This window comes from Pongo abelii, chromosome 19 (genome assembly GCF_028885655.2).
Source record: "Pongo abelii isolate AG06213 chromosome 19, NHGRI_mPonAbe1-v2.0_pri, whole genome shotgun sequence".
NCBI lineage: Eukaryota > Metazoa > Chordata > Mammalia > Primates > Hominidae > Pongo > Pongo abelii.
Genome location: NC_072004.2, coordinates 76,101,051 through 76,127,568, shown reverse-complemented (window position 1 = coordinate 76,127,568; position 26,518 = coordinate 76,101,051). Strand labels below are relative to the sequence as shown.

Here is a 26,518-nt window from a genome sequence, read left to right as displayed (position 1 = left end):
GCTGTATCAAAGGAGATGAATGGAGGGAAACTGAAGAGGAGAACCTGACTATACCTCACATTCCTGGTGAAAGGAAATTTGCTTCTATAGGAAATAGCTGAGAAGACCAAACTCTTGGAAAAATAAGACTTCCAGGAATCGAATATCAGAGGCAGAGGTAAGCATCTACAGTAGCTGGGAGACTAGGGAACTAAATGGCTTAGTCTCTTGGATGGAGGAAAAAGTCTACTAGCTGCTGCTGCCCAGATAGTTAATACCCTATCCTGAAACAGAGACTAGCAACTGAGCTGTGAGAGGCCAGAAGGAAACAGTGGCATAACAAACACACTGCCATGGCAACAAAACAGCTGGAAAACACCTAAGAGGCTGCATTTACACCTAAACCACCAAGTGTGGTCAGTCCACAGGGAAGGGGCTGGTGGCGTAAGAAGTCCCCTACAACCAACCCCTCTATCCTCTGTTCCTGGATGGTGAGATACCATTTATTCATCCTATCATCTTAGGACATTCTCAAAGAATGTTAAAAGTCAGCACTTCCTGGGCCAGAGTTTCAGTCACTGTCATTTATAACTTCAGATGACCACAATGCCCTTTTCACTTCTATTTCTTTCCCTATCAAATCAGATGACTGCCATTGACCTCAGAAATTTAGGATATCTGGTTAACCAAAATGGTTAAACAGACTTTTGGGGATCTTGCCTGAGTTCTGTAGCTGAGGATTAGTGATCTCATACCCAGAGACCTCTGCCACTGTCAGATCTCTGCTGAAATTATACATCCCACTACAAGAAATGCATCTTAAGAAAGCCTCAAGAGAGATAGCCTTCCCAGTATCTTGGTCAAGAATAAATGTGAAACTGCTGGCAGAAACAGGTATACACTTTCCCTGAAACTTCTTGGGCTTGTTGTTAGTACCTTCAAGAAAAAGATACTGGAGCAGGTTGTGGGATGGTTCAACGGGCTCTGTATCTCATCCTCCACCTAGACACACCCCCTATTCTGTCAGCTACTCATTAGGTCTAAATTAACTACTATCTCCTATTTAGAGCCAGAGATAGAGAGCAGGTGATGAGAATAAAACTGGTTCCCAAACTTGGTTGTGTAACAGAAGCAACATTAAGGAGTATTTAAAAAAAAATAAAAAATAAAGGTTCTAGGACTCCCCCTGCTCTTTTATAAAATCAGAATTTTGTTTGTTTGTTTGTTTAAGAGATGAGGTCTCACTATGTTGCCCAGGCTGGACTCAATCTCCTGGACTGAAGAGATCTTCCTGAGTAGCTGGAGCTACAGGCTTGCAATATCACAGCCAGCAACAAATCAGATCTTTAGAAGTGTTTGGTTGGTTGGTTTTGTTTTTTAAAGCTGCTGAGGTGATTCTCATGCAGCTACTGGCCTTTGGGAAGCTTTGACAGAAACATTCGCTCTCCTCCCTATCTTTCTCCAGTGTCCTCTGGCTTCTTTACTTGATTTCAAGGACAGCTGGCCCTTTGTATCCATGGGTTCAACCAATCGTGGATTGAAAATATTTGGGGGAAAAAAATTGTGTCTGTACTGAAAAGGTACAGATTTTTCTTTTCATTATTCCCTGAACAATACAGCATACTATTTTTATAGCATTTACATTGCATTAGGTATTATCAGTAACCTGGAGATGATTTAAAGTATATGGGATTTAAAGCATACACATAGGTTATATGCAAATACTATGCCATTTTATATTAGGGACACTAGCAACAATAGATTTTGCTATCTATGGGAGGTCCTGGAACCAATCCCCACTGCAGATACTGAGAGCCTGCTGTTATCTGGCCTATCTTCTTTCTTTTTTTTTGAGACGGAGTCTTGCTGCGACGCCCAGGCTTGAATGCAATGGCTTGATCTCTGCTCACTGGAATCTCCGCTTCCCAGTTGAAGTGATTCTCCTGCCTCAGAGTAGCTGGAACTACAGGCCCATGCCACCACGCCCAGTTAATTTTTGTATTTTTAGTAGGGATAGGGTTTCACCTTATTGACCAGGATGGTCTCGAACTCCTGACCTCAAGTGATCCACCCGCCTCAGCCGCCTCCCCAAGTGTTGGGATTATAGGCGTGAGCCACTGCGCCTGGCCTATCTTCTTTTACGTAAATCCAGAGTCTTTGAAAAAACTTGGCAATGAGAGCCTCAGGGGTTAGCATAGTGCTATGAACAAAATTTTTACTCAATAAATGGTAAAAATTTCAAGTGATCCAGGCCTAAGTTAACATTCTCCAGACACAGAAATAATGAAGTGCTCACCAAGTCCTGAATCTCTGAGTTCAGATTTTCTATCAGAATTAGTTTAGACTCTTTTTTATAAATACTTTGGTTATCTGAAACCCTTTGCTGCTGGATAACTGAGTATGTGAGGGACACTACACACCTATTTAGATAAAATTTGTGGGTTAGGGGGGTAAAGAAAGGGCAAGAGCAAACAGACCATTTGGAAAAGATTGATTTGTAATAGCAAAGTGAGAACAATGTGAATTCCTACCTGATCACAGGAGCCTAGTGAGTCCATTTTATGAGCTTGGAAGTTTCCTGATCTAGACTCTGAAGGAACTTCCTAAGTTGCCTCTGCAATACCCTCATACAGGCTTAGCCTGTGTAGTGTAATGGTAAAAGAGCTGGCTCTACAGTCAGGCTGCCTGAGTTTGAATCATAATTATAACCCTCACAAGTTACCTTGACAGTTTTCATGCATATAAAATGAAATCCACAGTACCAACCTACATCTCAAAAGGCATTATAACATGTAACACATGTAAATCACTGATCACTGGCATGTAGTAAATGTTCAATAAACATTACAGTTGTAGAGTTTTACATTTACCATTACATTACATTGTAATTATTATACCAAAAGGACCCTTTGAGTAGGTACATAGCAGCTACAGGTATATATGTTCCAAGAGGGCACACTTGAGGAATTAAAATATTAGAATGAAATTAAAGGAAATGTGTCTGGAATAGCTGTGCAAACTGCTTCCAGATGGAGTGTGGTATCGTAAAATCTGGTGTGTGCATGCCAAATGTCCTGCCATGGGGGCCTGCTGGATCTGTAATTCTGCTCTGTATACCTAAAAAGCATGGACTCTGCCTTCTCCCTTCCCTTCTCTTCTGGTACCCTCACGCCTAGTGTTTATTCTCAGTAATTCACCTCCACTCACCCGGAGAGTAAAACCAAGGAAATCAAACACTGCTTCCAACGCCCATGGGAATCTCCCCTCTACCCCTCCTCTCTTGTTCACTTCTTGGGCCAACAGGATTAGGGCCACGGAATTGTTGAGTCCTGTGTGAAACTTAGTCCAACAGATCTTGAATAGTCACAGATCACCTTAAGAGTTTGTCCCTGCATCAAGCTTTCTATGGATGGCTCAGCATAAATCCATCTCTGCTATGAAAAACAACTCAAGAAAAACAACAGAAAGTCAAGCACCATGACTTTGACTTAAAAATGGTACAGACATACATACATACGTCATGATGAGCTGAGATCCTATAAATGCCCTGGGCTTTATAACCCACCCTCACACTGTCCTCTGGAGCCACTTGAGTGAGCTGTGACCTGCAGAGGGGGTGTCCGGCCAACCCCACACAGGTACTTACCGATGTGCTGGCTGTAACCTGTGAGCTAGAGCTGGCGGGTGCAGGGGAGTCTGAGGAGGTGGAGAGCTGTCGCACCAAGGGACTGTGTGGAGGATGGTGGGTGGCTGCCAAGTAGCTCGAACTGCTCATGTCTGTGTGATGCTTCAACACTGCAGAAGTCAACAGAAAAGAGAGAAATACATGGCTATCTTAACCAGAGTTACTTCTAACACAAGCTTGGAATGGCAGCAGTACATACTAAAGGCAAAAATGTTTTCTATGCCTAGAGGATAAAAAGGTGAAGCACACTAGTTGTGGGAAGTAGGGGCAGGGCAGAGGTTGCTGTAGCCATTAAGAAGTGACCTCCATTTAGAAGCAGTAGTGTCCCTCTACTCTGCTTTCCTAGAAAGTGAAGGACAAAGCTGGGGGCAATTAAGAGAAGCCTAGGCTGCCCCAGAAAGCCCTAAGCAGGTGCAGTTGCAGGTAGAGGTGCCATGGGCCTGGCCCTACCTTCACTTCTCTCAGATGAATGGTCTCGCAATCTCATTTTGCTGTGGTTTGGGTCATGCACGGGTGGCGGTGGGTTGAGCAAGCGCTCTGCTTTTGGCGCTGTCACTCGCTCCACCATGGGCACGGCCCCCACATCGTCTAAGTGCTGCCTGTGGGTCCTGTCAGGCCGGGTTTGGTGATGGGACAGCTCTGAAGAGGGGAACAGAAAAAGAGCTGTGAAATATGTCCTCTCAAATATTTTCTTATTCGAGTTCCAAGCTCTCGAGTTCTCTCTAGGCCAACGCTGTATACCCAGGGCAGCAGGACAGTCCTTCAGGACTGAAGTTTCTAGTAATTTGCACAATGGCTAGGTAAGGCACAGGGAGCCCAGAACCAGAGAAACATGTCACCAGGATACAGAAGACACCTGACCGTAGATGAACTCAATGCCATGCCATTGCTGGCTGTTCACTGAGCATTTTGGGTCTTGCTCCAAGATCCATGGTGTCTAGAATAGCTCCCGAAGTCCATCTGAGAGCATCCAAGACAAGCAGAAGCAGTCACTGTGAGCTGAATTTGTTATCAGTCAACTGCCTCTCCCAACCCCGACATGCATGCAAACTACAAATTTGAGAATATAAAAGGAATGAAAAGTCACTGATACTCTGGGGGACTTCCCGGCTCCCTGACACTTACTGGCTGTTGTTAGGAAGGAGCTGACCAATTTGTGCCTGTCCTTACGAGCTGGATCTGGCAGACTGCCCGGCATGGGTGCTCTGTGCTTAAGCGATAACTTTTTGGGAGGTTTGATTTTGTCAAAAGGCTTGTTCTGCCACTGAGATTTCAGCATGCTCTGGAAATGCAGGCTTGTGGGAACATCTGCAAGAAACATAAAATGCTACAGATTAGTCCAAACACCTGGCCTCTCTAGTGTTCAAGACCTACACTCCACCCTCCTTTTATTTGCCCAGTGACCTGACACTTGGCAGGGCAAGTGCTGTCATATGGAAGATCTGTTTATGTGAACATTACTGAAGGTCATTCTTCCATTTGCAAGCAGGTCACTTTAGCTTTTTACTTTCAAGTCCCAAGGCGAAACAAAACAAAACAAAACACCTTTTTGTTTTGGTTGATGGAGTTTTTGTTCTTGTATCCTTGTTTGTTGAATTTACTGGTTTGAAAACATCCTGTTTCTATTCTAGAGATTTAAAAACATATTTAAGCCTACTTCTTTTCTATCAATATAGAGTTAATCGGGATGCAATTATTCAACAATATTCATTATCTTTTATCAGGCACTGTACTGAGTACTACATACTCTCTCCAAATAACAACTACACACCATTCTCCTTCCTTCCCCTGCGGCTCTGCCAATTCCCATCATGAGATTATCGGGGATTTTTAGCTGACTGGTTCATGTTCAGTATCACAAATCAACACCTTTTGGACTGAATTTTTTATGCTGTTTCTTATCTTTCAATTTTCTTAGATTTTTCCCAAGAATATATCCTTGAGCAATTCCTCTAGAAAAGGAATTTCTAGATTTAAGCCATTTTCGTCTCAAACATTTAAAGCTATTCAATTCTTCCGTGTATTCTAATATCCAGTGCTGTATTTAAGAGGGAATCGGATTCTTTCTTACTTGTAGGTGGTCTGGTTTTTGCCTTTTAAGCTTTTGCAAAAAACAGCAACAAACTTGTGGTATTACACTGACTATACAGATCAATTTGGGGAGAACTTCCATCTGTTCCACCACCAATACTGAATCTTTCAATCGACTGACGTGGTATCTCTCTCTCCATCTATTTACGTTTGTCTTGATTTTCTCTTGACAGTGTTTAGTTATTTTTGATATACCGGTCTTAAATACAATTTGTTAAGTTTATTCCTAAGAATTAATGTTTTCTGATGGGCAGAAGTTGGAAGAGTTTGCAGGGTTCAGAAGACAGGAAGATGAGGGAAAGTCTGGAACTTCTTAGAGACTTGTTAAATGGTTTTGACCAAAATACTGACAGAAATATGGACAGTGAAGGCCAGGCTGACAAAGTCTCAGATGGAAATGATTAAAGACAGTACCTTTTAAAATTTCAATTTCAGTTCTTCATTACTAGTATATAGAAGTGCAATAAACTGCTATATAATGACCTTGTAGCCTGTGAAACTACTTCATTATAGACTTTTTATTGTTTATTCAGTAGGATTTTCTATAGACATAAGTACGTCATCTACAAATGAAGACTGTTTTACCTTTTCTTTCCAATCTGTATTCCTTTTTTACTTCTTGCCTATTACTCTGTCTTGAACCTCTGGTGCTGATGTATAACTTTTAGATTTTCCTTTTTATGTTTTCAACATTCTGACATTTCACCACCATGGATAGCGGTGTGAGTCTATTTTCAGGCTTCTGCAAAGCTTTCCAGGGATATTTAAATCTAAAGGCCAGCACATTTTTCCTCACCTCCCAGTTCCTCCTGGGAATCGGTAACCACTTGGGGCATGCTCAGAAGTTCCTGCCAGAGTCCCTATCCACTGCTTCAGAATAGAATGAAACACCACTACTTCAAGGAAGAAGGCTCTGGTGGGGTAAGAGGACAGGAAAGGAAAATCTAACCTAGCTATTCCAAAATGAGTCCAAATTTATCACCCACACAAATGCCCAGGTCCTATCACTACTCCTTCTGCCCTTTAATTCTGGGTCAAAAACCTCCTCTAATCAGTTCCCACCTCACAGCAACTTACTCCTGGCATGCACTTTGGGCTATCTTTCTATTTATTTCTCCAGTTATCTTGTCTTTATCCATCTTTCAAAAATAATTATAAATTCGTCACTGATAGCATGTCTTCTAGAACTATTAGAAATTTATACTGTTTTTTATATATATATATATATATATATATATATTTTTTTTTTTTTTTTTTTTGAGACGGAGTCTTGCTGTCACCCAGGCTGGAGTGCAGTGGCGCCATCTCGGCTCACTGCAATCTCTGCCTCCCGGGTTCATGCCATTCTCCTGCCTCAGCCTCCTGAGTAGCTGGGACTACAGGCGCCCGCCACCTCGCCCGGCTAATTTTCTGTATTTTTAGCAGAGACGGGGTTTCACCGTGTTAGCCAGGATGGTCTCGATCTCCTGACCTCGTGATCCACCTGCCTCAGCCTCCCAAAGTGCTGGGATTACAGGCATGAGCCACTGCGCCCAGCCTGTTTAATATATTTTCTAAAAGCTTATGGGGTTTTGGCTCCCATAGAGCACATAGGATATGCTCAATCTGAACTGGGGATAAGAAGGCAGGGAAGAGACGTCTAAATTAACATTACTGAACCCATTATTATCTGCCAGGCACTGTGTGTTTATCATCATGCGTGTGCCACTTAATCTTTGTAACAGTCCCATGAGGCAAGCACCATTATGCTTATTTTAAAGATAGGGAACAGGTGCAGAAAGGTACATTAACTATGTCCAAGGTTACATAGTTTAACGAGTAACAACCAATTTTCAAACTCAGGATTATACAACCCTAAAGCCCATACTCTTAGACAATATAATATACCTTGAGGCTACTCACTGATCCAGAGGATGGAGAGGATTCTGTAGTAAAGTCAATTATTTCTCAAATTACTCCTAAGAAATAGATAGTACAAAATATTTTCCAAGCCAGTTCTGCAGAGTAAAAGAAATTTAGCCATTCCTGCCTATGGTATAGATGATGAATTTCATGACACTGAATGTTATGCCTTCCAGGACTGAATGTTAGGCCTTCCAGGACTGGAATAAAAATCTGAGTTGGGAAAAAAAAAAAAAAAAAGCTAATATTCTCAGGGATGATTTTTCCCAGTGGGTAAGCAGCCTCAGCTCCATGATTTCTCTAAGAATAGACTGCTGGACTTTATGACAGTGAAACAAATTAGGAAAACTATTGAAGTTTTAATGAAAACAAACATTTGCTACCTGTCCAAGTGTAAAGACACAGTCTCTGAGGACAGTGCTGTCTTCTCAAGCATTTTTCATAATCACTCTTTTCCACACTTAAAAACAAACTCAGCCATACCAAATCCTAGGAAATAAAGCATTGTCTAGAAGCACTCAGCCCTGTAGAAGAATCTGAAAGCTGGGCTGAGCTGAAATGTATAAAAGAGGCTCAAGAAAGGAGAGGAGGTCACTTCTGGCCATCCCACAATACCCCTTTGTCAGCAGAAGAGTTACTCTCACTTGGCAAAGGCTGTGTATATTTTGTATATATACGTAATGGAACTCCAAAAAGCACAGATTTTATTTTTTCCTTTTATTTTCCCCCATCGTTCTCCCAAATCTGAAAATGAAGCCAGGAAAAAAAAAAAGGGACAGGGATATGAGAGACCTGGTTATAGTGAAAACAACAATGACTAGAAACAAGTAGGCCTGGATTCAGGTCCTGGTTCTATCTCGAGTAGACGGAGAAAGCAAGAACAAATCATTCAGCTGGGCTTTAGTTCCACCTGTGAAATGAGGCAGTGGGGCTAGATCAGGGCTGGCAACATTCTAGCATTCATTCTCTAAACCTCCGCTCCAAACACAGCTGTCTTTCCTGTTGTACTGGACACCTCAGATTCTTCCCAAACAATACATTAAATAACTCCAGACAGTTACTGTCAATTCATTTGAATAGGCACAAGAAAGGACATCTATTTGTTACTGCTAGATTATATGACTGCTGTGAGTCTCTCAACTCTAACATGTTGAGTCAATGACTCTTCAACTGGAACTCCACTCCTAAACCCTTCCCCTCAACTAAATGCTCTTAAGTGCAAGTTGGCACGTTGTAGAACCCAAGTCATGGAACACTACCTTGTATTCTCCAGTTGACGTATTAAGCGGAATCAAGAGCAATTCCTCTTTAAACCCAGTATAAACAGTTTAAGGAACTCCAGCTGCTAGACTTTGTTAGAAGTTTGCTGTGTTGCCTTTTAATTGCTTCCATGTTAAGAGTGAACAGGAACCCAGTTAGATCCTCCAGTCAGTAAAAAAAAAAAAAGATCTCTTAGGAATTGCTGGTCGAATTCACATACTAACTAGTAAGTGATAATACCTAGGTTCTGTAAAGAGTTGAAAATCTAAAACAGACTGGATACGGGACCTGAAAGTAAGCAAAAAAAGGGATTTGAAATGGAAGAGAACACACTAGAGATCCATTCAGCTAGAGGTCTCCTACATTCCATACCCACATAGGTAAACTACTATTTTCAGAGAAGAGGGTGCAGATCCTTATCAGGTAAATAACAGGAAAATAAGATGAATTACCAATGTCATCCTTAAGTTATTGTTTCCTCAAACAAAATGAAAGATGAATGAGAAGACCCTGACTTCAGGATGACTAGGGTCTGACATTCCATGATTCACCTGGCTGTCTGGCTCCTTACTTTCCACCATTTTCTCAGGCGCGCTTTTTCCGGGTGTTTTGTAATGCTCACTTCTTCCTCCTGCTGGGAAGTTGCTGTAGCCTCATATGCAGGGTTTGGCAAGCTCTCTCAAAATACCACAGATCTTCATGGCCAGCAGGTGGTGCTCTTACTAAGCCCCTTTTACAAAGTTAATAAGCTTTTCTCCAAGGTTATATATCCTCTACATTTCCAACTAAGGATTAACTGGACTTGATTACTTGAGGTGATAAAACAAAGCCCCCTTCCTGCTGGAATACTAACAGGTTATTATACCCTAGTCTCTCCACCTTCCACGGCCAGGCGTAGAGTTGGCTATAACACAATCCCTCAATTTCTATCACCCACACACACTTAATGAGAGGGGCTGAGGTACACAGTCAAGGTGCAAGGCACAACTCCAGGATGAAAAGTAGCAGTTGGTTGTTGCCATTCTAACAAACTACACAAACTGGTTAGGAAACAGCATTAAAACTACTTAAAAAAAAATCTGTCATATGGGGCCAGAAAACTGCTAAGTATCACATTCAAACAATTTTCTGCCTTTATGTCTGGTATAAATGTAACTATATGGAATTAATGAGTCAAAATCATTTTTAACCTTGTTATGAAAAAAAAAAAAAAGTTGGAAATCCTGCCACTTTAAAACATCTTCTAGAAAAGAGATTGTAAAGGGTGGCCCAGTAGTAAAATCTACCACACAAATGTTTGACCCACACAGTAGTATGCCAAGCTGCTAGCCTTCACTGTTACTGCTATACAATGATGTACAGGGAATCCCAATACTTCAGGGGGTGTGTTATTTACACAGGATATTATGTGAATGGTGCCCTTTGGAGTTGGCTATCTCTGCAACCATGGGAATCTTCCGATTTCCAAATGGATTGCATTCTGAATGTGGCAGTTGTTTGGGTCAAAGCAAAATTATTCCAACAGGAATAATATTAGATATGGTAATCAGGTCTTCAGGTCAACCAACTAAGGTGTAATTAATCCACAAGCAAATACAGTAGTTAATAGAGCCTACATGTAAAAAAAAAAAAAAGTGTATATATATATATATATATATATATATATATATATATATATATATCTCTCTCTCTCTCTCCATAGTCTCATAAGGAGAATTTAGTGACCAACTTTTTCGTCCAAACCCCAGGGCCATAGCTAGAAGCTCTTTGTATGTGTGTGAGACATAGACAGAAAAACAAATAGGATTAGATGCAGGAAAATAAAAATCATAAAGACCAGAAAAGGGGGAGTGTTCCCTATCTTTCTTTCCATTCCCCCTCATTGCTGCCTGTAGCTGCTTTGAATGATGCTGTGGGAGGTATAAGGTATGAGGCAGGGCAGCATTCATGTCAGATCTATAGTGTCCCGCAGTCAGCAGGACAGAAAATGTTCAAGGGAAATGGAACCTCTTAGTAGAGATGCTGAATGATGGAACAGGAGCTGAGAGACACACAGTCTGGGTATATTTGAGGGTGGGGGAGATTATTTGCAACCGTATATGGTAATGCTGTTGACAAATGACTGTTGTGTTTAGCAGGTGATATCCAATGAGTGTGCTTAAGTGTCCGGGCTTCCTGTCCTTCTTCAAATATGAGACTATACAATTCAACACGGTAATTCAGAGAGTAACCCAACAAACATTCCTAAGTCTTCCTAGTGGCGCTGTTTGTAGCCAGAATCCCAGAAAGGGTAAAAATCTGACTCCTCTTAATAATCTGTCTGGAAAGGAACTTGAAATATAGCAAAAGGAAGGACAGGCATCAGATAATCTTGGTCTGAACTGTGAAGGCATTCAAACCCATTAGCCATTTAGTTTTAGATAAGCCACAACCTTACCAAGCCTGTTCCTTGAGCACTAAAACTGAAGTAACACCTTACAAAATTTCTGGGCCGGGCATGGTGGCTCATGCCTATGATCCCAGAACTTTAGGAAGCCAAGATGGGTAGATCGCTTGAGCCCAAGAGTTTGAGACCAGCATGGGCAACATGGGGAAACCTCTTCTCTACTAAAAATGCAAAAAATTAGCCAGGCATGGTGGCATGCACCTGTAGTCCCAGCTACCCACTGAAGTGGGAGAATCACCTGATCCTGGGAGGCCGATGCTGCAATGAGCCAAAAACCATACCACTGCATTCTAGCCTGAGTGACAGAGTGAGACTCTGTCAAAAAAAAAAAAAAAAAAAAAAAAAAAGCCAGGTGCAGTGGCTCACGCTTGTAATCCCAGCACTTTGGGAGGCCAAGATGGGTGGATCACGAGGTCACGAGTTCGAGACCCTCCTGGCCAATATGGTGAAACCCCCCCGTCTCTACTAAAAGTACAAAAATTAGCCGGGTGTGGTGGCGCGTGCCTGTAGTCCCAGCTACTCAGGAGGCTGAGGCAGGAGAATTGATTGAACTTGGGAGGCGGAGGTTGCAGTGACCCGAGATTGCACGACTACACTCCAGCCTGGGCGACAGAGCGAAACTGTCTCAAAAAAAAAGAATTTGAAAGCAGCATATGAGACAAATATGAGAAGAGTACTACAAACTTTAAAATGCCATACAAATAGTAACTGCAGTTACATGGGCTATATAAATCCAATGGCAAGGGAAGGTAAAAGTCAGTGACTCTGGAATCTGAAGCACAGAGGAAAATGTTTTAGTGTTTTCCACTCATTGTGTTCAAGTTTATTTATTGCTCCACCAACTCCTGACTATCCATGTGTTCCAGGTTTTCTGTTTCCTTTCTCTTACAAGAAATTACATGGCCGCAGGAATATTACACCACATCCTTATCACAGTCAGGGGGTTTTGGTAACAAAAGCCAAAAATCCCAATATCTACTGGATTTAGGTGGCCAGAAATGCAATCATTTGGAGAACAGATGCAGAACAGGGGATTATAGTTATCTAATGTTTGATCAACTGTCAATTAGAAGGATTCTCTCTAGGACAAGGGTTAGCAATGATTGTTTTTATAAATAAACTTTTGTTGCAACACAATCAGGTTCACTTGTTCACATATTATCTATGGCTGCTTTTGTGCTACAATGACAGGGTTGAGCAGTTGTGACATGAACTGACATCAATTATACGGCTTGCAAAGCCTAAGGTATTTACCACACAGCCCTTGAAGAAAAAGTTCAGGCTGGGCGTGGTGGCTTACACCTGTAATCCCAGCACTTTGGGAGGCCAAGATGGGTGGATCACTTGAGCTCAGTTCAAAACCAGCCTGGGCAATATAGCAAGACCCCATCTTTGTGGGGGGCGGGAGGCAGGGAAGCAGGTTGTGGTGGTACACACTTGTAGTCCCAGATACTTAGGAGGCTGAAGTGGGAGGATTGTTTAGAGCCCAGGAAGTCAAGGTTGCAGTGAGCTGTGATCACTCCACTGAACTACAGCTTAGGGCACCAAGCAAGACCCTGTATCTAAAAACATGAAAAAATAAAAAAAACTTACAGACTACCTGGGAGATATGAAGAACAGCATGGAGCCCTTATCCTCAGGGAGATTACATCCCATCCCTTCCCCACCCCCTAGCCGCCAAGACAGGGTCTCACTACCATTCCCCAGGCGGCAGTGCATTGGCTCAATCATGGCTCACTGCGGCCAAGACTTCCTGGGCTCAGCTGATCCTCCCACCTCAGCCTCCTGAGTAGCTGGGACGACAGGCGTGTGCCACTACGCCCAGTTAATTTTTGTATTTTTAGTAGAGATAGGGTTTTGCCATGTTGCCCAGGCTGGTCTCAAACTCCTGACCTCAGATGATGAACCCGCCATGGCCTCCAAAAGTGCCGGGATTACAGGTGTGAACCACTGTGCCTGGTCCCTAAAATTTAAATAACAGAAAGCAAATACACAAACAGCCATAACATAATTCATTAACATATTGATAAAACACAATAGGGTAGGCGCAGTGGCTCATGACTGTAATCCCAGCACTTTAGGGAGGCCGAGGCAGGTGGATCACCTGAGGTCAGGAGTTGGAGACCAGCCTGGCCAACATGGTGAAACCCCATCTCTACTAAAAATACAAAAAAATTAGCCAGGCGTGGTGGCATACGACTGTGGTCCCAGCTACTTGGGAGGCTGAGACAAAACTGCTTGAACCCAGGAGGTGGGGGTTGCAGTGAGCCAACATCACACCATTGCACTCCAGCCTGGGCAACAAAAGCGAGACTCCGTCTCAAAACAAAAAAACAACAACAACAAAAAACCCACCAGTGATTTGAGAGGAAATTCCTACCTTCTGTAGGCTGGGCACAGATCATGAGATTACGTGAAAATTCAATGAAACCTATCCAGATTATGAAAGCGCTGGCTTCCATCTAGAATAGTGGTTTCAAAATGTTTTTGCTCACGCACCCCCATTTGATATGTAATTTTTCAAAAATCACAATTTCAGATAGTTGTAAAGATTATATTTGCTTGAATACTACATATGCTTTAAAAACACTTTTATCAAAACTTTGTCATGTAAATATATTTAGCTTAATTGAAAAAAAAACTTTTTTTAAACTTATTTAGCTAATCAGACTTTAGGTATTAACTCAGTATTTATTCTAAGACAGACAAGGAACAGAACCATGTAACTGAGCTCAGACCCATCCTAGCCACTTGAAGAGTTGGAGGGAAATCTCTTAGTTGCAATCTTTTAGTGGCACCCTCTGGTTTGGTAGATCTGTTGCAGTCTTTTGGAGAATTCTAAGAGAAGACTTGGTTGATAGAACTCCTGAGTTATCTCTATTTTATTTTTAAAATTCAAAACTTTTTTTTGCTTAATACCTGGGAGATTCTCCTTCAGGTGCTGAGAACTCTTAGAAATGATCTCTTTATTTGTTGTCCCCACCATCCAAGACCTTTTTTTTTTTTTTTTTTTTTTGAGACAGTCTTGCTCTGTCGCCCAAGCTGGAGTGCAGTGGCGTGATCTTGACTCACTGCAACCTCTTGCTTCCGGGTTCAAGCGACTCTCCTCCCGAATAACTGGGATTACAGACATGTGCCACCACGCCCCGCTAATTTTTGTATTTTTAGTAGAGATGGGGTTTCACTATGTTGGCCAGGCTGGTCTTCAACTCCTGACCTCATGATCCGCCCGTCTTGGCCTCCCAAAATGCTGGGATTACAAGTGTGAGCCACTGCACCTGGTCTCGAACTCCTGACCTCAAGTGATCTGCCTGCCTCGGTCTCCCAAAGTGACGGGATTAAAGACGTGGGCCACGACACCCAGCCTCAAGATTTTTACACTCTGGGGCAAGACCCATAGTGGGACTCAATATGGCCAAAAGGAATGCTCTTCTTTTGTCAAGTGGGAGAGGTACAGGTATGGGAAGGGAGATGGGAAAGGAGGGCTGTCAGACACAGAGATTTAACAGGAAGGCAAACTTTAGAAAGACAGTACAAGCTAACAACGAAGATTTGTGCTTATCTACACCCTGCAAAGCTGTCACGTTACCACATAAATGCCAGTATGAAGATATTTTCCTAGAACACTGCCGTCCATCCTACATTATATCATGGCACACACAGACAAAACTTTTTTTTTTTTTTTTTTTTTTGAGACGGAGTCTTGCTCTGTTATCCAGGCTAGAGTGCAATCGTGCAATCTTGGCTCACTGCAACCTCTGCCTCCCAGGTTCAAGCAATTCTCCTGCCTTAGCCTCCCAAGTAGCTGGGATTACAGGCAAGCACAACCACGACTGGCTAATTTTTTGTATTTAGTAGAGACGGCGGTTTCACCACGTTGGTCAGGCTGGTCTAGAACTCCTGACCTCAGGTGATCCGCCCACCTCAGCCTACCAAAGTGCTGGGATTACAGGTGTGAGCCACCACACCTGGCCCAGACAAAACATTTCTAAAGACATACTAAGCGTATTTTGGACCAGATTACTGTGGCTAGAGGCAACTGAGCCCAGTTCCCTCCTAGCTACTTGAAGAGTTAGAAGGAAATCTCATATTAAGTTGCAACCTTTTAGTGGCACCTTCTGATTTGGTGGATCTGCTGCAGTCTTTTTGCAAAATTCTAAGAGAAGACTTGGTTGACGAAAGTTGTACCTTGAAAGTATCTGAGTTGTAACTGGACCTTGGCTGATTTTCTTTCACCTAGAAGTCTCTCAAGTCTCTTTCATTAGACTTTCTAGTCTGTGGTCTTTCTTACCATCTGGAAATGCTAGAACAGGGTGAACACAAGAGTCCAACTGGGAAAGACGTTCCAACAGAGGGGCTTCATAGTGAATTTCGGGAGGCATGGTGTTGATGCTGCCTGAACCACACAGTGCACAGGAGGGATTCACATCACAGCCAGGGCGGATTGTGCTGTTCCGGTGAACCTGTGAAAAAAGCCAAACAAAACTGACAATTCAGCATCTGATAAAAAGCCAGCTCCCCATTTGTTATCCCCATTTGTTATTGAGAAGTTAGCTCCCCATTTGTTATTGAGAAGACCTTTCTAGATACTTGTGTGACACTACTAAAAGGCTGTTTGATTAGTTTGTTAAAAGATTTCCATTTGTCTAACACACTGACCTTCAAAGTGGGTAAGGAAACTTGCTTCCTTTTCATTGATGAAATCTACCTACTTGAAGCTCTAAGTGCTTACCTAGGTATCAAACTTCTGACAGTTTAAAAAGATACTAAAACTGTGCTTTCTGAGAACACTATAAAATCTGCATGCTTTCACGACCTTGATGGTCCGTCTGCTAAGACGAACAGTTGGTTCTTGATTCCCAGGTGGGACATTACTTGCTTTCTTCGGCAAATTTATCCACCTAGGAGCCTTCAATTACCAACCACACCTCTTCTCTTCTTTTCACACCTCTTCTTCAAAAGACTTTCAGGTGGTCTCAAGCCAGGTGGCAAGCTTCCCTGAAGCTTGTAACTTAAAAGTAACTTAGTAACTACTCTTTAACCTGGCCTAAAATCCACTGTTACAAAGCTCATACCTAAGTAATAAAATAACATTTTGTACAACAAATGCTCACTTTCACAGTCTTCATGTTAGATTAATTCCAAAGGGACGGAAATTATTTCCACTGAACTTCCTTTGTGCACATGTGGGCAGAATAATTGATAACCTCTCCAGGTAAGTCCAGAATTAAATATGAACTAATTTAAGTCTTCAAAAGATTGAATTCTGTAAAAAAAACTGAACATCTACAATTTTATACTTTGAGCAAACTTCAGGTCATGCTGAATGCAGGATCCCTACATTCTAGTGTTAGGATGAACAAGTCTGGCATTTGCCAAAGCCTAACTCATAAAGTCACCTGGACACACAGCCCCGGAAAAAGAAACTTGCATGTTGAATGGCACTATAAGAAGGCATCCTAGGAGCAAGCTCAGTCGTGGAACAAAGACAAAAAGTATCAAAACTCTACTAGCAAAAACTCTAACATTTACTAGAGCTCCATTTATTTTCAGCAGAGACATCTCGAAAGCCTTTTACGGATTTGTGTAAGAGAAAGATATACATAAGAACAATGTGGTCTTTATCAACATTCTGCCGACATTCTATTGCAACCACATAGAGAGGTGGCACGCAAATAAGGTCTTTTAAAGGTTAGACTGGGCAAATCACACAGAACTAGAAGCCACTGAAAGGGAGTGATACCAACTAGGCATGCTACTTTTGTGTAGACAACATTAACTGGTATTGTTTTGGGAAAAAAAAAAATCCCTGTATCTATGTAATCAGAGCTGGCTTTCTGGAGAGGATGACATTTTGAGGTAAAGAGAAATAAGTAGGTAGAGATGAAAATGAGATCACACAGTGGGTGAGTGGGAGGATTTAGGAAAATTGGTTAGGATCCAAAAATTACACTGAAACTTTCAATATTCAAAAGAGATTATCTCACTTCAGTAGGTATAGCAAATAAAAAATAAAAAGAGAGAGACTAGAAACCGACCCATGACATCAACTAGCTCTCCATATGGGACATTTAACAACACTACATTTTATGGCTAGAGTGTATCACTTAAGTCAAAGTCAATATTGGGAGGCAAGGCGGGTGGATCACTTGAGGTCAGGAGTTTGAGACTAGCCTGGCCAACATGGTGAAACCCCGACTCTACTGAAAATAGAAACATCAGCTGGGCGTGGTGGTGGGAGCCTGTAATCTCAGCTACTCGGGAGGCTGAGGCAGGAGAATCGCTTGAATCTGGGAGGCAGAGGTTGCAGTGAGCTGAGATCACACCACTGCACTCCAGCCTGGGCGACAGAATGAGACTAAGTCCAAAGACAAACAAACAAAAAAACAAAACAACAACAATAAAAAAAACTCAATAGATGTGGCTAGGCATGGTGGCTCACAACTGTAATCCCAAAACTTTGAGGTGGGAGAGAGGACTGCTTGAAGCCAGGAGTCTGAGACTAGCCTGGACAACATAGTAAGACTCTCTTAAAATAAAATTAAAAATTAAAAAAAAAAAAAAATTTAGCCCAGCATGGTATTGCATGCCTTCAGTCCCAGCTACTCAGGAGGCTGAGGGAGAAGAATCGCTTAAGCCCAGGAGTTCAGGTTATAGTGAGCTATGATCGCACCACTGCACTGCAGCCTGGGAAAAAGAGTAAGATCCTGTCTCAAAAAAAAAAAAAAAAAAAAAAAAAAAGGCTGGGCATGGTGGCTCACGCCTGTAATCCCAGCACTTTGGGAGGCCAAGGTGGGTGGATAATCTGAGGTCAGGAGTTCAAGACCAGCCTGGCCAACATGGTGAAACCCCGTCTCTACTAAAAATACAAAAAACTGGGCGTGGTGGTGGGCACCTGTAATCCCAGCTACTCGAGAGGCTGGTAAGAGAATCACTTGAACCTGGGAGGCAGAGGTTGCAGTGAGCCGAGATTGCACCACTGCACTCCAGCCTGGGCAACAAGAGCAAACTCCGTCTCCAAAAAAATTTAAAAATTTTAAAAAATAAAATAAAATAAAGGGTAGAAATCCTACTTATAACTTGACAAAAGGGTAATGTGCACACATGTAACTTAAACAGTAATCTCATTTTTAAATTAAAAACTGTAAAGTACTAATAGAACCCGAGGAGTATATAAAAATATATTTAATACTTCTTTTTTTTGAGATGGAGTCTTGCTCTGTCACCCAGGCTGGAGTGCAGTGGCGCGAGTCCACCTTCCAGGTTCACGCCATTCTCCTGCCTCAGCCTCCCAAGTAGCTGGGACTACAGGTGCCCGCCACCACACCCAGCTAATTTTTTTTTTTTTTTTTAGTAGAGACAGGGTTTCACCATTGTTAGCCAGGATGGTGTCGATCTCCTGACCTCGTGATCCGCCCGCCTCGGCCTCCCAAATGCTGGGATTATAGGCATGAGCCACCGCACTCAGCCAAAAATATATTTAATATTTATTAAAGGATACATTTTGGAAAATTTTTGAAAGAAAACTTGAATTCATACCCATGTTGCACAAATCCACACCAAGAATCTATCCTGCAGACAAACTTAAGTGTACACACGCACACACTCTTTCACTGAAACAAGATGCCAAATCATCTGCACGAATTCATTTAAGTTAAAAACAACAAGAACACACACAATATTGTGTTTTACAATAAGAAAACAAATTTTTAAAAATATCACAACAGGTGGTGTGCACGTGTAGCCCTAGCTATTTGGGAGGCTGAGGCGGCTCACTTGAGCTCAGGAGTGAGGAGCTATAGTGATCATGTCCACTGCACTCCAGCCTGGGAGACAGAGTGAGTCAGTCTCTTAAAAGAAAAAAAAACCAAGGATCTCCTGGGCTCAAGAGATTCTTCTGCCTTAGCCTGCTGAGTAGCTGGGATTGCAGGCGTGCACCACCACGCCCAGCTAATTTTTTGAATTTTTAGTAGAGACGGGGTTTCACCATGTTGGCCAGGCTGGTCTCAAACTCCTGACCTCAGATGATCCACCCATATCAGCTTCCCAAAGTGCTGGGATTACAGGCCTGAGCCACCATGACCGGCTCCAATCATGAAACCCTATTGGCAGAATCCAACCACTTCATACCACCTCAACTACACTCAATCTAGTCCAAGTCACTATCTTTTCTCAAATGGGTTTCTTCAAGCCCCCTAACTGATCCTCCTCCTACTGGCTCTTACTTCCAAATCAATCAACACAGTAATCAGTGTAAATCTTGTTTGAAAATCTCAATCACATCATACCAACCTCATAATCTTCCAAATGACTTCTCATCTCACGAGGAACAGAAACCAAACTTCTTGCATGGTTCCCACAAGGTCCTATAGTATTTGTCACCTCTATCCCCTCTCTCTGACTTCACCTCATTTTTTTGTTACTCTCCTAGCTGACACTATCAGTTACTCTGATTTCCTTGCTATATTTCTCCAAGATAGCAGGCAACCTTCCAGATCACAGGCCTCTGCACTTGGCTCTTCAACTACTAATTCCATGGTCATTCTCTCACATCATGTCTTTTTCTTTAAATGTCAGTATTCAAAGTAACTTTTTTTTTTTTTGAGACGGAGTCTTGCTCTGTCACCCAGGCTGGAGTGCAGTGGTGAAATCTCAGCTCACTGCAAGCTCCGCCTCCCAGGTTCATGCCATTCTCCTGTCTCAGCCTCCCAAGTAGCTGGGACTACAGGCACCCGCCACAACACCTGGCTGATGTTTGTATTTTTAGTGGAGATGGGGTTTCACCATGTTAGCCAGGATGGTCTCGATCTCCTGACCTCGTGATCCGCCTGCCTCAGCTTCCCAAAGTGCTGGGATTACAGACATGAGCCACCGTGTCTGGCCCAAAGTAACTTTTATTTAGAAATACAAGTGAAAGGCCAGGCGCGGTGGCTCACGCCTGTATTCCCAGCACTTTGGGAAGCCAAGGCAGGTGGATCACCTGAGGTTAGGAGTTCAAGACCAGCCTGACCAACATGGTGAACCCTCATCTCTACTAAAAATACAAAAAATTAGCCCGGCGTGGTGGCGGGCGCCTGTAATCCCAGCTACTCAGGAGGCTGAGGCAGAAGAATCTCTTGAACCCAGGAGGCGGAGGTTGCAGTGAGCTGAGATCGCACTATTGCACTCCAGCCTGGGCGACAAGAGCAAAACTCCCTCTCAAAACAAACAAAACAAAAAAAAAAGTGAAAAAAGATTATATTCTTGACTATAACAACAAAAAATGCCCTGGAATAAGTTTAACAAGAAATTTAAGCACAAAGTTTAAAGATACTGATATTCTACAAATTAATGCAGAATCTTAATAGACTTGAGGGGGGAGGGAAGACAAGGCAAAGGGGATTTAAACAAATAATCTAAAAGATACAACTGAAAGAGTGTGAGGAACCATTCCCCAAAATTTCTGATAAGCAAAAATACAGGGGAGTGATCTGGCCTATTACATGTTTTACAGTTACAGTAATTAAAATAATCTGCCCTTGGTTAAGAAACAGAAAAATTAAATAAAAACAAAAATTGACCAAAATATATATGATAGTTTATTGTTTAACTAAAATAATACTTTTAAATCAGTTTCAAAAAAAAGGAGATATTACTTTCTCAACAAATGAATCAGGAAAACCAAGAGGTCATAAAGAAGAAAACAGCTGGATTTCTGCCTCACGCCAAAATTAATTCTAAATAAAGATTTATTCATTTTCATTTTATTTTATTTTTTTGATACAGAGTCTCACTCTGTTGCCCAGGCTAGAGTGCAGTGGTGCGATCTCGGCTCACTGCAACCTCCATCTCCGGGTTCAAGTGATTCTCCTGCCTTAGCCTCCCGAGTAGGTGGGATTACAGGCACCCGCCACCAAGCCTGGCTAATTTTTGTATTTTTAGTAGAGATGGGGTTTCGCCATGCTGGCAAGGTTGGTCTCAAACTCCTGACCTCAGGTAATCCACCCACCTTGGCCTCCCAAAGTGCTGGAATAACAAGTGTGAGCCACCGTGCCTGGCCCCAAATAAAGATTTAAATATAAAAATAAATATTACACTCAAATCTAAAAAAAAAAAATTGTGCAGCAATATATAGTGGTTAACAGTATGAGCTATGGAGCCAGACTGCCTGGGTTTGAACCTTGACTCCGCCACTTACTAGCTGTGTGGCCTTAGACAAGTTACTGTGTCTTCATCTTTACTAACAGGATAGTACCTGATAGAGTTGTTTTAAAGATAAATAACTCACAACAGTATCTGGCTCTCGACTCTTAATCACTTTTGTAAAACCGTAAGAATAGCTATTGATAGAACATTTACCATCAAACTTGATAGAACATTTACCATCAAAGATCTTGATTTCACAATTCTAGCCTCTTAACACCATATAATATGATCATTGATAAGTCACATGACATCCTTAAATTTTCTCACTTGTTAAAAAGGACTGATAATACCAATTTCATGGGATTGTAGGAAAGATCAAATGACTATGTAACTGTTAAAACATTACACAAATGTTAGCTAAATTAGTATACCGCATGATTTCTCAACAGCTGGCACTTCTTTGTTGTGGGGGACAGTCCTGTGCACTGTAGATATCTAGCAGCATCTCTGTCCTCCTGGTGCATGTGCCTCCCTACTCCCCCAATTTGTGAAAATCAGTAATTACTACAGACATTGCCAAATGTCTCCTGTGAGGACAATATCATTGAGAACCATGAGGTTCAAATTATGGTCATCCCTTCTAGAAAAATTCAAAGCACAGGCTCCCATTAAATATTAGTGGTGAGTCACAGTAAACATCAGACTCAGTAAAAAAGGAAAACAAAAAAAATAAAAATTAATAGTGAGAACAAAGCTCTCAAAGACTACTGCAGTCAAAGCAAAAGGACTCAAGAACAAGCCTGAAGAGAGCTTCCACTACCAAAGATCAGATAACATTAGCATCATAAAGAAAAGACTACAATGGCTTGAAATACCTCAAATATGTTTCAATCAATGACTCACAGCCCCTTCATGAAAAACTTCAGTGACTGTCCTTAGAGGATAGTAGAAAACTAATTTGTTATTTTGAAAATTGGTTAAAAAAAAAAAAAAATCATGCTTTCTTCTGTACGAACTGTACCTCAGGGTAAACAAATACTTGAAAAGGACAATTTTCCCCTTATAAACATATTCTAGCTAATAAAAGAAAAACAGAAATGATACAAGCAGAATATCACCATTCTTCAACTTCCAATTTAACAATGGGTCCAGGCAATGATCACCAGTGGTTGATAACGAACAGTTTAGTCATTACGTGTCTTCTGATACAAGCATAATAAGGCCACCTTGTGTTTTCTCACAAAACTAAAACTGGACTTATTCAAGTTTCTACTAGTTTTCAAGAAACACAAGGGACAGAAAAACACTGTTTTTTAAATGCACTAAAAATAAGATGGATTAATAAATGGAAGGATGACTGTATGCTAAAATGTTAGTGTTACCTAGGGAGTAGCTACGTAGGTGTTCACTGTAAAATTCATTCAACTTCGTATCTGAATAATTTCATAACAAAATTTGGAAAAGAAAACAGTGACACCACAGGACTTCTGCTTCTAGCAGAGTAATAGTGATCAGATTTACCTTTCAGTCATAAACCAGAAAACTGGACAACAGGCAGTGTAACACTGAGAAATAAATGGGGTGGTCTCTAAGACTGCCCTGGTTTTCCGCCTGGAAGTACATTCCAGACTGCAGGGCAGGGAGAGAATCTGAAGCAGAGTATAATAGCCTCACTAAGTTGAGGAAGCAAATTCTCACTAGATCAGAATTCAGAGACTAGGGAAACTGAAAATTGCAAGGCAGAATTCTGAGAGGAGGAAGCTTTACAGAAAAAGAGCCCCAGAAATCTTCATTAGATCCCCCTGAGTGTTTGCTAAATATTAAAAGGTGCATGTAAAGGGTGAAACTATCAGGCCAGGCAAGAGCAACTAGGGAGCTGTAAGCTGAAATGGTTTCCACAGCTAACACAAGCCTGAGAGGCTTTTAAACTGTGACCAGTCAAAGTTGCACAGAGAATTCAAGACAGAAGATCCTGCTTTAGTTGTGGAGCCAGACTACTAAGGTGACCAACTCCTCACCTGACCTAACAAATGAGAAGGAATTTACCTGCCAGCAAAACAAAGCCTCTTTAAAGGAAGATGGCACAATCCACATGCTACAAGCAGGGAAAATTATTAATTGGATTTTCAGCTTAAAACATAAATAAAACATTGTTAGATATGCCAAGAAGCAAGAAAATACTACTATAGGGATAAAATTTTTAAAAGAAAGTAGGCTGTGGGAAACTAAGCTATCGGATAAATGAAGTTTTCTCAACAAATAAATCACCTAGTATGGATAGCTTATATCAAACCAACACTCTCACTAATTGGAAAAGCCAGATTTAAAACACACACACACACACACACACACACACACACACACACACACTCTCTCTCTCTCTCTCTCTCTCTCAAAACATAAGAAAAATGCTGACATAATGACAATATTGAAAGCTAAGATTCCAGAGAGGAAAAGAACCTGGCCATCATGGCGAAAACCCGTCTCTACTAAAAATACAAAAATTAGCTCGGCATGGTGGCACGTGTCTGTAATCTCAGCTACTTGCTGAGGCAGGAGAATTGCTTGAACCTGGGAGACAGAGGTTTCAGTGAGCCAAGGATGTGCCACTGCACTCCAGCCTGGGCAACAGAGCGAGACTCCATCTCGAAAAAAAGAAAAGAAAAGAAAAAAAAAGAGCAGAGCTTTTGGTGGTCTTGTGGGGCTGAATGGATAACACTAGAGACTTGAAATGTCAAATTATCAATAAAAAGAGAGGACAGGGAACTAAGCATGACACATTTCCAAGTACCCACTCTCCCAAAGAAAACGCTGAAGCTGTGAATGGTAGGAGGCTACAAAGCTAAGTGGAAAGTCTCTGAAAAGGACAGAGATGCTTCTAGCAGTCTCGTGAGGAGACTAGAATTAGATCTCAGGATATGCTAAGAGGAAAGGAGGCTGGGCGCAGTGGCTCACGCCTGTAATCCCAGCACTTTGGGAGGCTGAGGCGGGCAGATCACCTAAGGTCAGGAGTTTGAAACCAGCTTGGCCAACATGGTGAAACCCCGTCTCTACTAAAAATACAAAAATTAGCTGGGCATGGTAGCATGCGCCTGTAGTCCCAGCTACTTCGGAGGGTGAGGCAGGAACGAGAATCATATGAACCCGGGAGGCAGACGTTGCAGTGAGCCAAGATCATGCCATTGCACTTCAGCCTGGGCGACAGAGCGAGGCGAGGCTCTGACTCAAAAAAAAAAAAAAAAAAGAGAGAGAGAGTAAAGGAAACTGATCAACACATGTTCTCAGCTGGAACTAAGAGAGAGAAACAGACTGTTATCTTTTTGAGACAGAGTCTAGCTCTGCTGCCCAGACTGGAGTCCAGTAGCTTGATCTTGACTCACTGCAACCTCTGCCTCCCAGATTCAAACCATTCTCCTGCCTCAGCCACCTGTGTAGCTGCCACCACAGCTGGCTAATTTTTTATTTTTTTAAGATGAAGAGATTGCACCACTGCACTCCAGCCTGGCAACAGAGTGAGACTCCATCTTGGGGGAGGGGAGGGGGACAAAAAACAAACAACAACAAAAAATCAGCCTGTGCAACACAGTGAGACCTCCATCTCAATAAAATAATAAAATAGAGATAAAATACTTGATACATGAAGAAATTCCCATGTTCTCTTAATTAATACTGCAATGCTATCAATTCTCTTTGAAGGAACTCCCAAGAAATACTCAATTTAATACTTATGAAGGAATTAATACCAAAGTAAAACTCTATTCACCATTTTCTGTTAATCATAGCATATTCGTCCAAAACACTAAAAAAATTCTTTTGGCTCATGGACAGGTTATAATCATTTGCTTTTGCTTTGCATTTGATATTCGTTATCTAACTCATCCATTGTTAACATTTGGAAAGATTTTCATAGGTTTGGCAACTCTATCACAATCAAGCATATCCCACAACTGGCTCTTGAAGATCCATCAGAGTGAAGAAACAAAACGTGTAAGCTTCTACTTTATCTCAGTCTTTCAAAATTTATTTTGTATGTGTTTTATAATGTATATATAAAACACCCTTATAACAGTTTAGAGGTAACTGTTCCAAGCACAGAGTGATTTCTGAGTATTCTTTTAATAGCTTTATGTCCTAAGGTACAATTTTCTACATGGCACGCTTGCTCCCTTCCAAATGTCTAACTAGTATCAAAAAGTTGGTTGGGCCTCCAAGGTCTATTGCACTCTGTCAAGGAAGAACGTATCAAATTATTAACTTTTAATACTGACTCATATTCTAGTTCATTAGTCCTCAATCATGGTGTCATGAAACTGGATTTAAATAGGTGGAATCAAAACTAGGAGGCCTAGAATTATATATTAACACCTTTATTTACCCTGATGTCTACAGGAAACCTGGTCATAGCCATAAGAGAATGCCCTGTACAAACATGCCACTCTTCAAGTGTGATACAATGGGAAGAAGAGGAGGACTACTCGGAATTCTATGGAAGCCAGCTTTAAAATTTAGCCCAGAGCAATCCCCCCTATGATAACACAGACTACAAAATTCTAAAATGATGCCAGAACATTGCCAATTTGTTAGGAAATTGCTACTTTTTAAAAAATTGAAAAGAAATGCTATTAAGGGCAATAAAAATTTCAAGGGTATGTTAGTAATAAATGTAGCCATTACCTATTCTACTGGTTATTAGTACAAAAAAACCCAGCCTTTTCAACCATTCATTTCCAAACACTGATGGTTTCCACTGCCAGACTATACACAAGTTTCTAATGGTCCACAGTAAATTGAGAATGAGAACAATGCAGTAAATTATTAATAAAACTACATTCCTTTCTTTTTAAAAAAAAATACTATTTGTCTTATGGTTTAATTATAAACACAATTTTACTTAAAAAATAAAAAGCAACCTTATTTGAAAATTGGCTGGTACCAATTTTATTATAATAACTTTATTGATCTGAAATCTTGGTACGTTTAGGTTAAGTTATAAACACCTACTTCACTTAGGCACTGGGCCAGGAAAAGAA

At 41.5% G+C, this 26,518-nt stretch overlaps 1 protein-coding gene across 20 annotated transcripts in view; it reads right to left on the bottom strand.

Annotated features, from left to right (window-relative positions):
• Nucleotides 1-26,518, bottom strand: part of KANSL1 (KAT8 regulatory NSL complex subunit 1) — a 192,942-nt gene that overhangs the window by 5,000 nt on the left and 161,424 nt on the right. For 13 of the 20 annotated variants that reach the window (XM_024234493.3, XM_024234494.3, XM_054537156.2 and 10 more), the window contains 4 exons: nucleotides 15,655-15,826; nucleotides 4,790-4,972; nucleotides 4,115-4,303; nucleotides 3,626-3,774 (listed from right to left, as the gene is read on the bottom strand). In XM_024234493.3, coding sequence (XP_024090261.1) covers nucleotides 3,626-3,774; nucleotides 4,115-4,303; nucleotides 4,790-4,972; nucleotides 15,655-15,826 — 693 coding nt within the window. The remainder of the gene's footprint in view (nucleotides 1-3,625; nucleotides 3,775-4,114; nucleotides 4,304-4,789; nucleotides 4,973-15,654; nucleotides 15,827-26,518) is intronic. The other 7 variants (XM_063718844.1, XM_054537158.2, XM_054537161.2 and 4 more) reach the window with 1 other exon arrangement.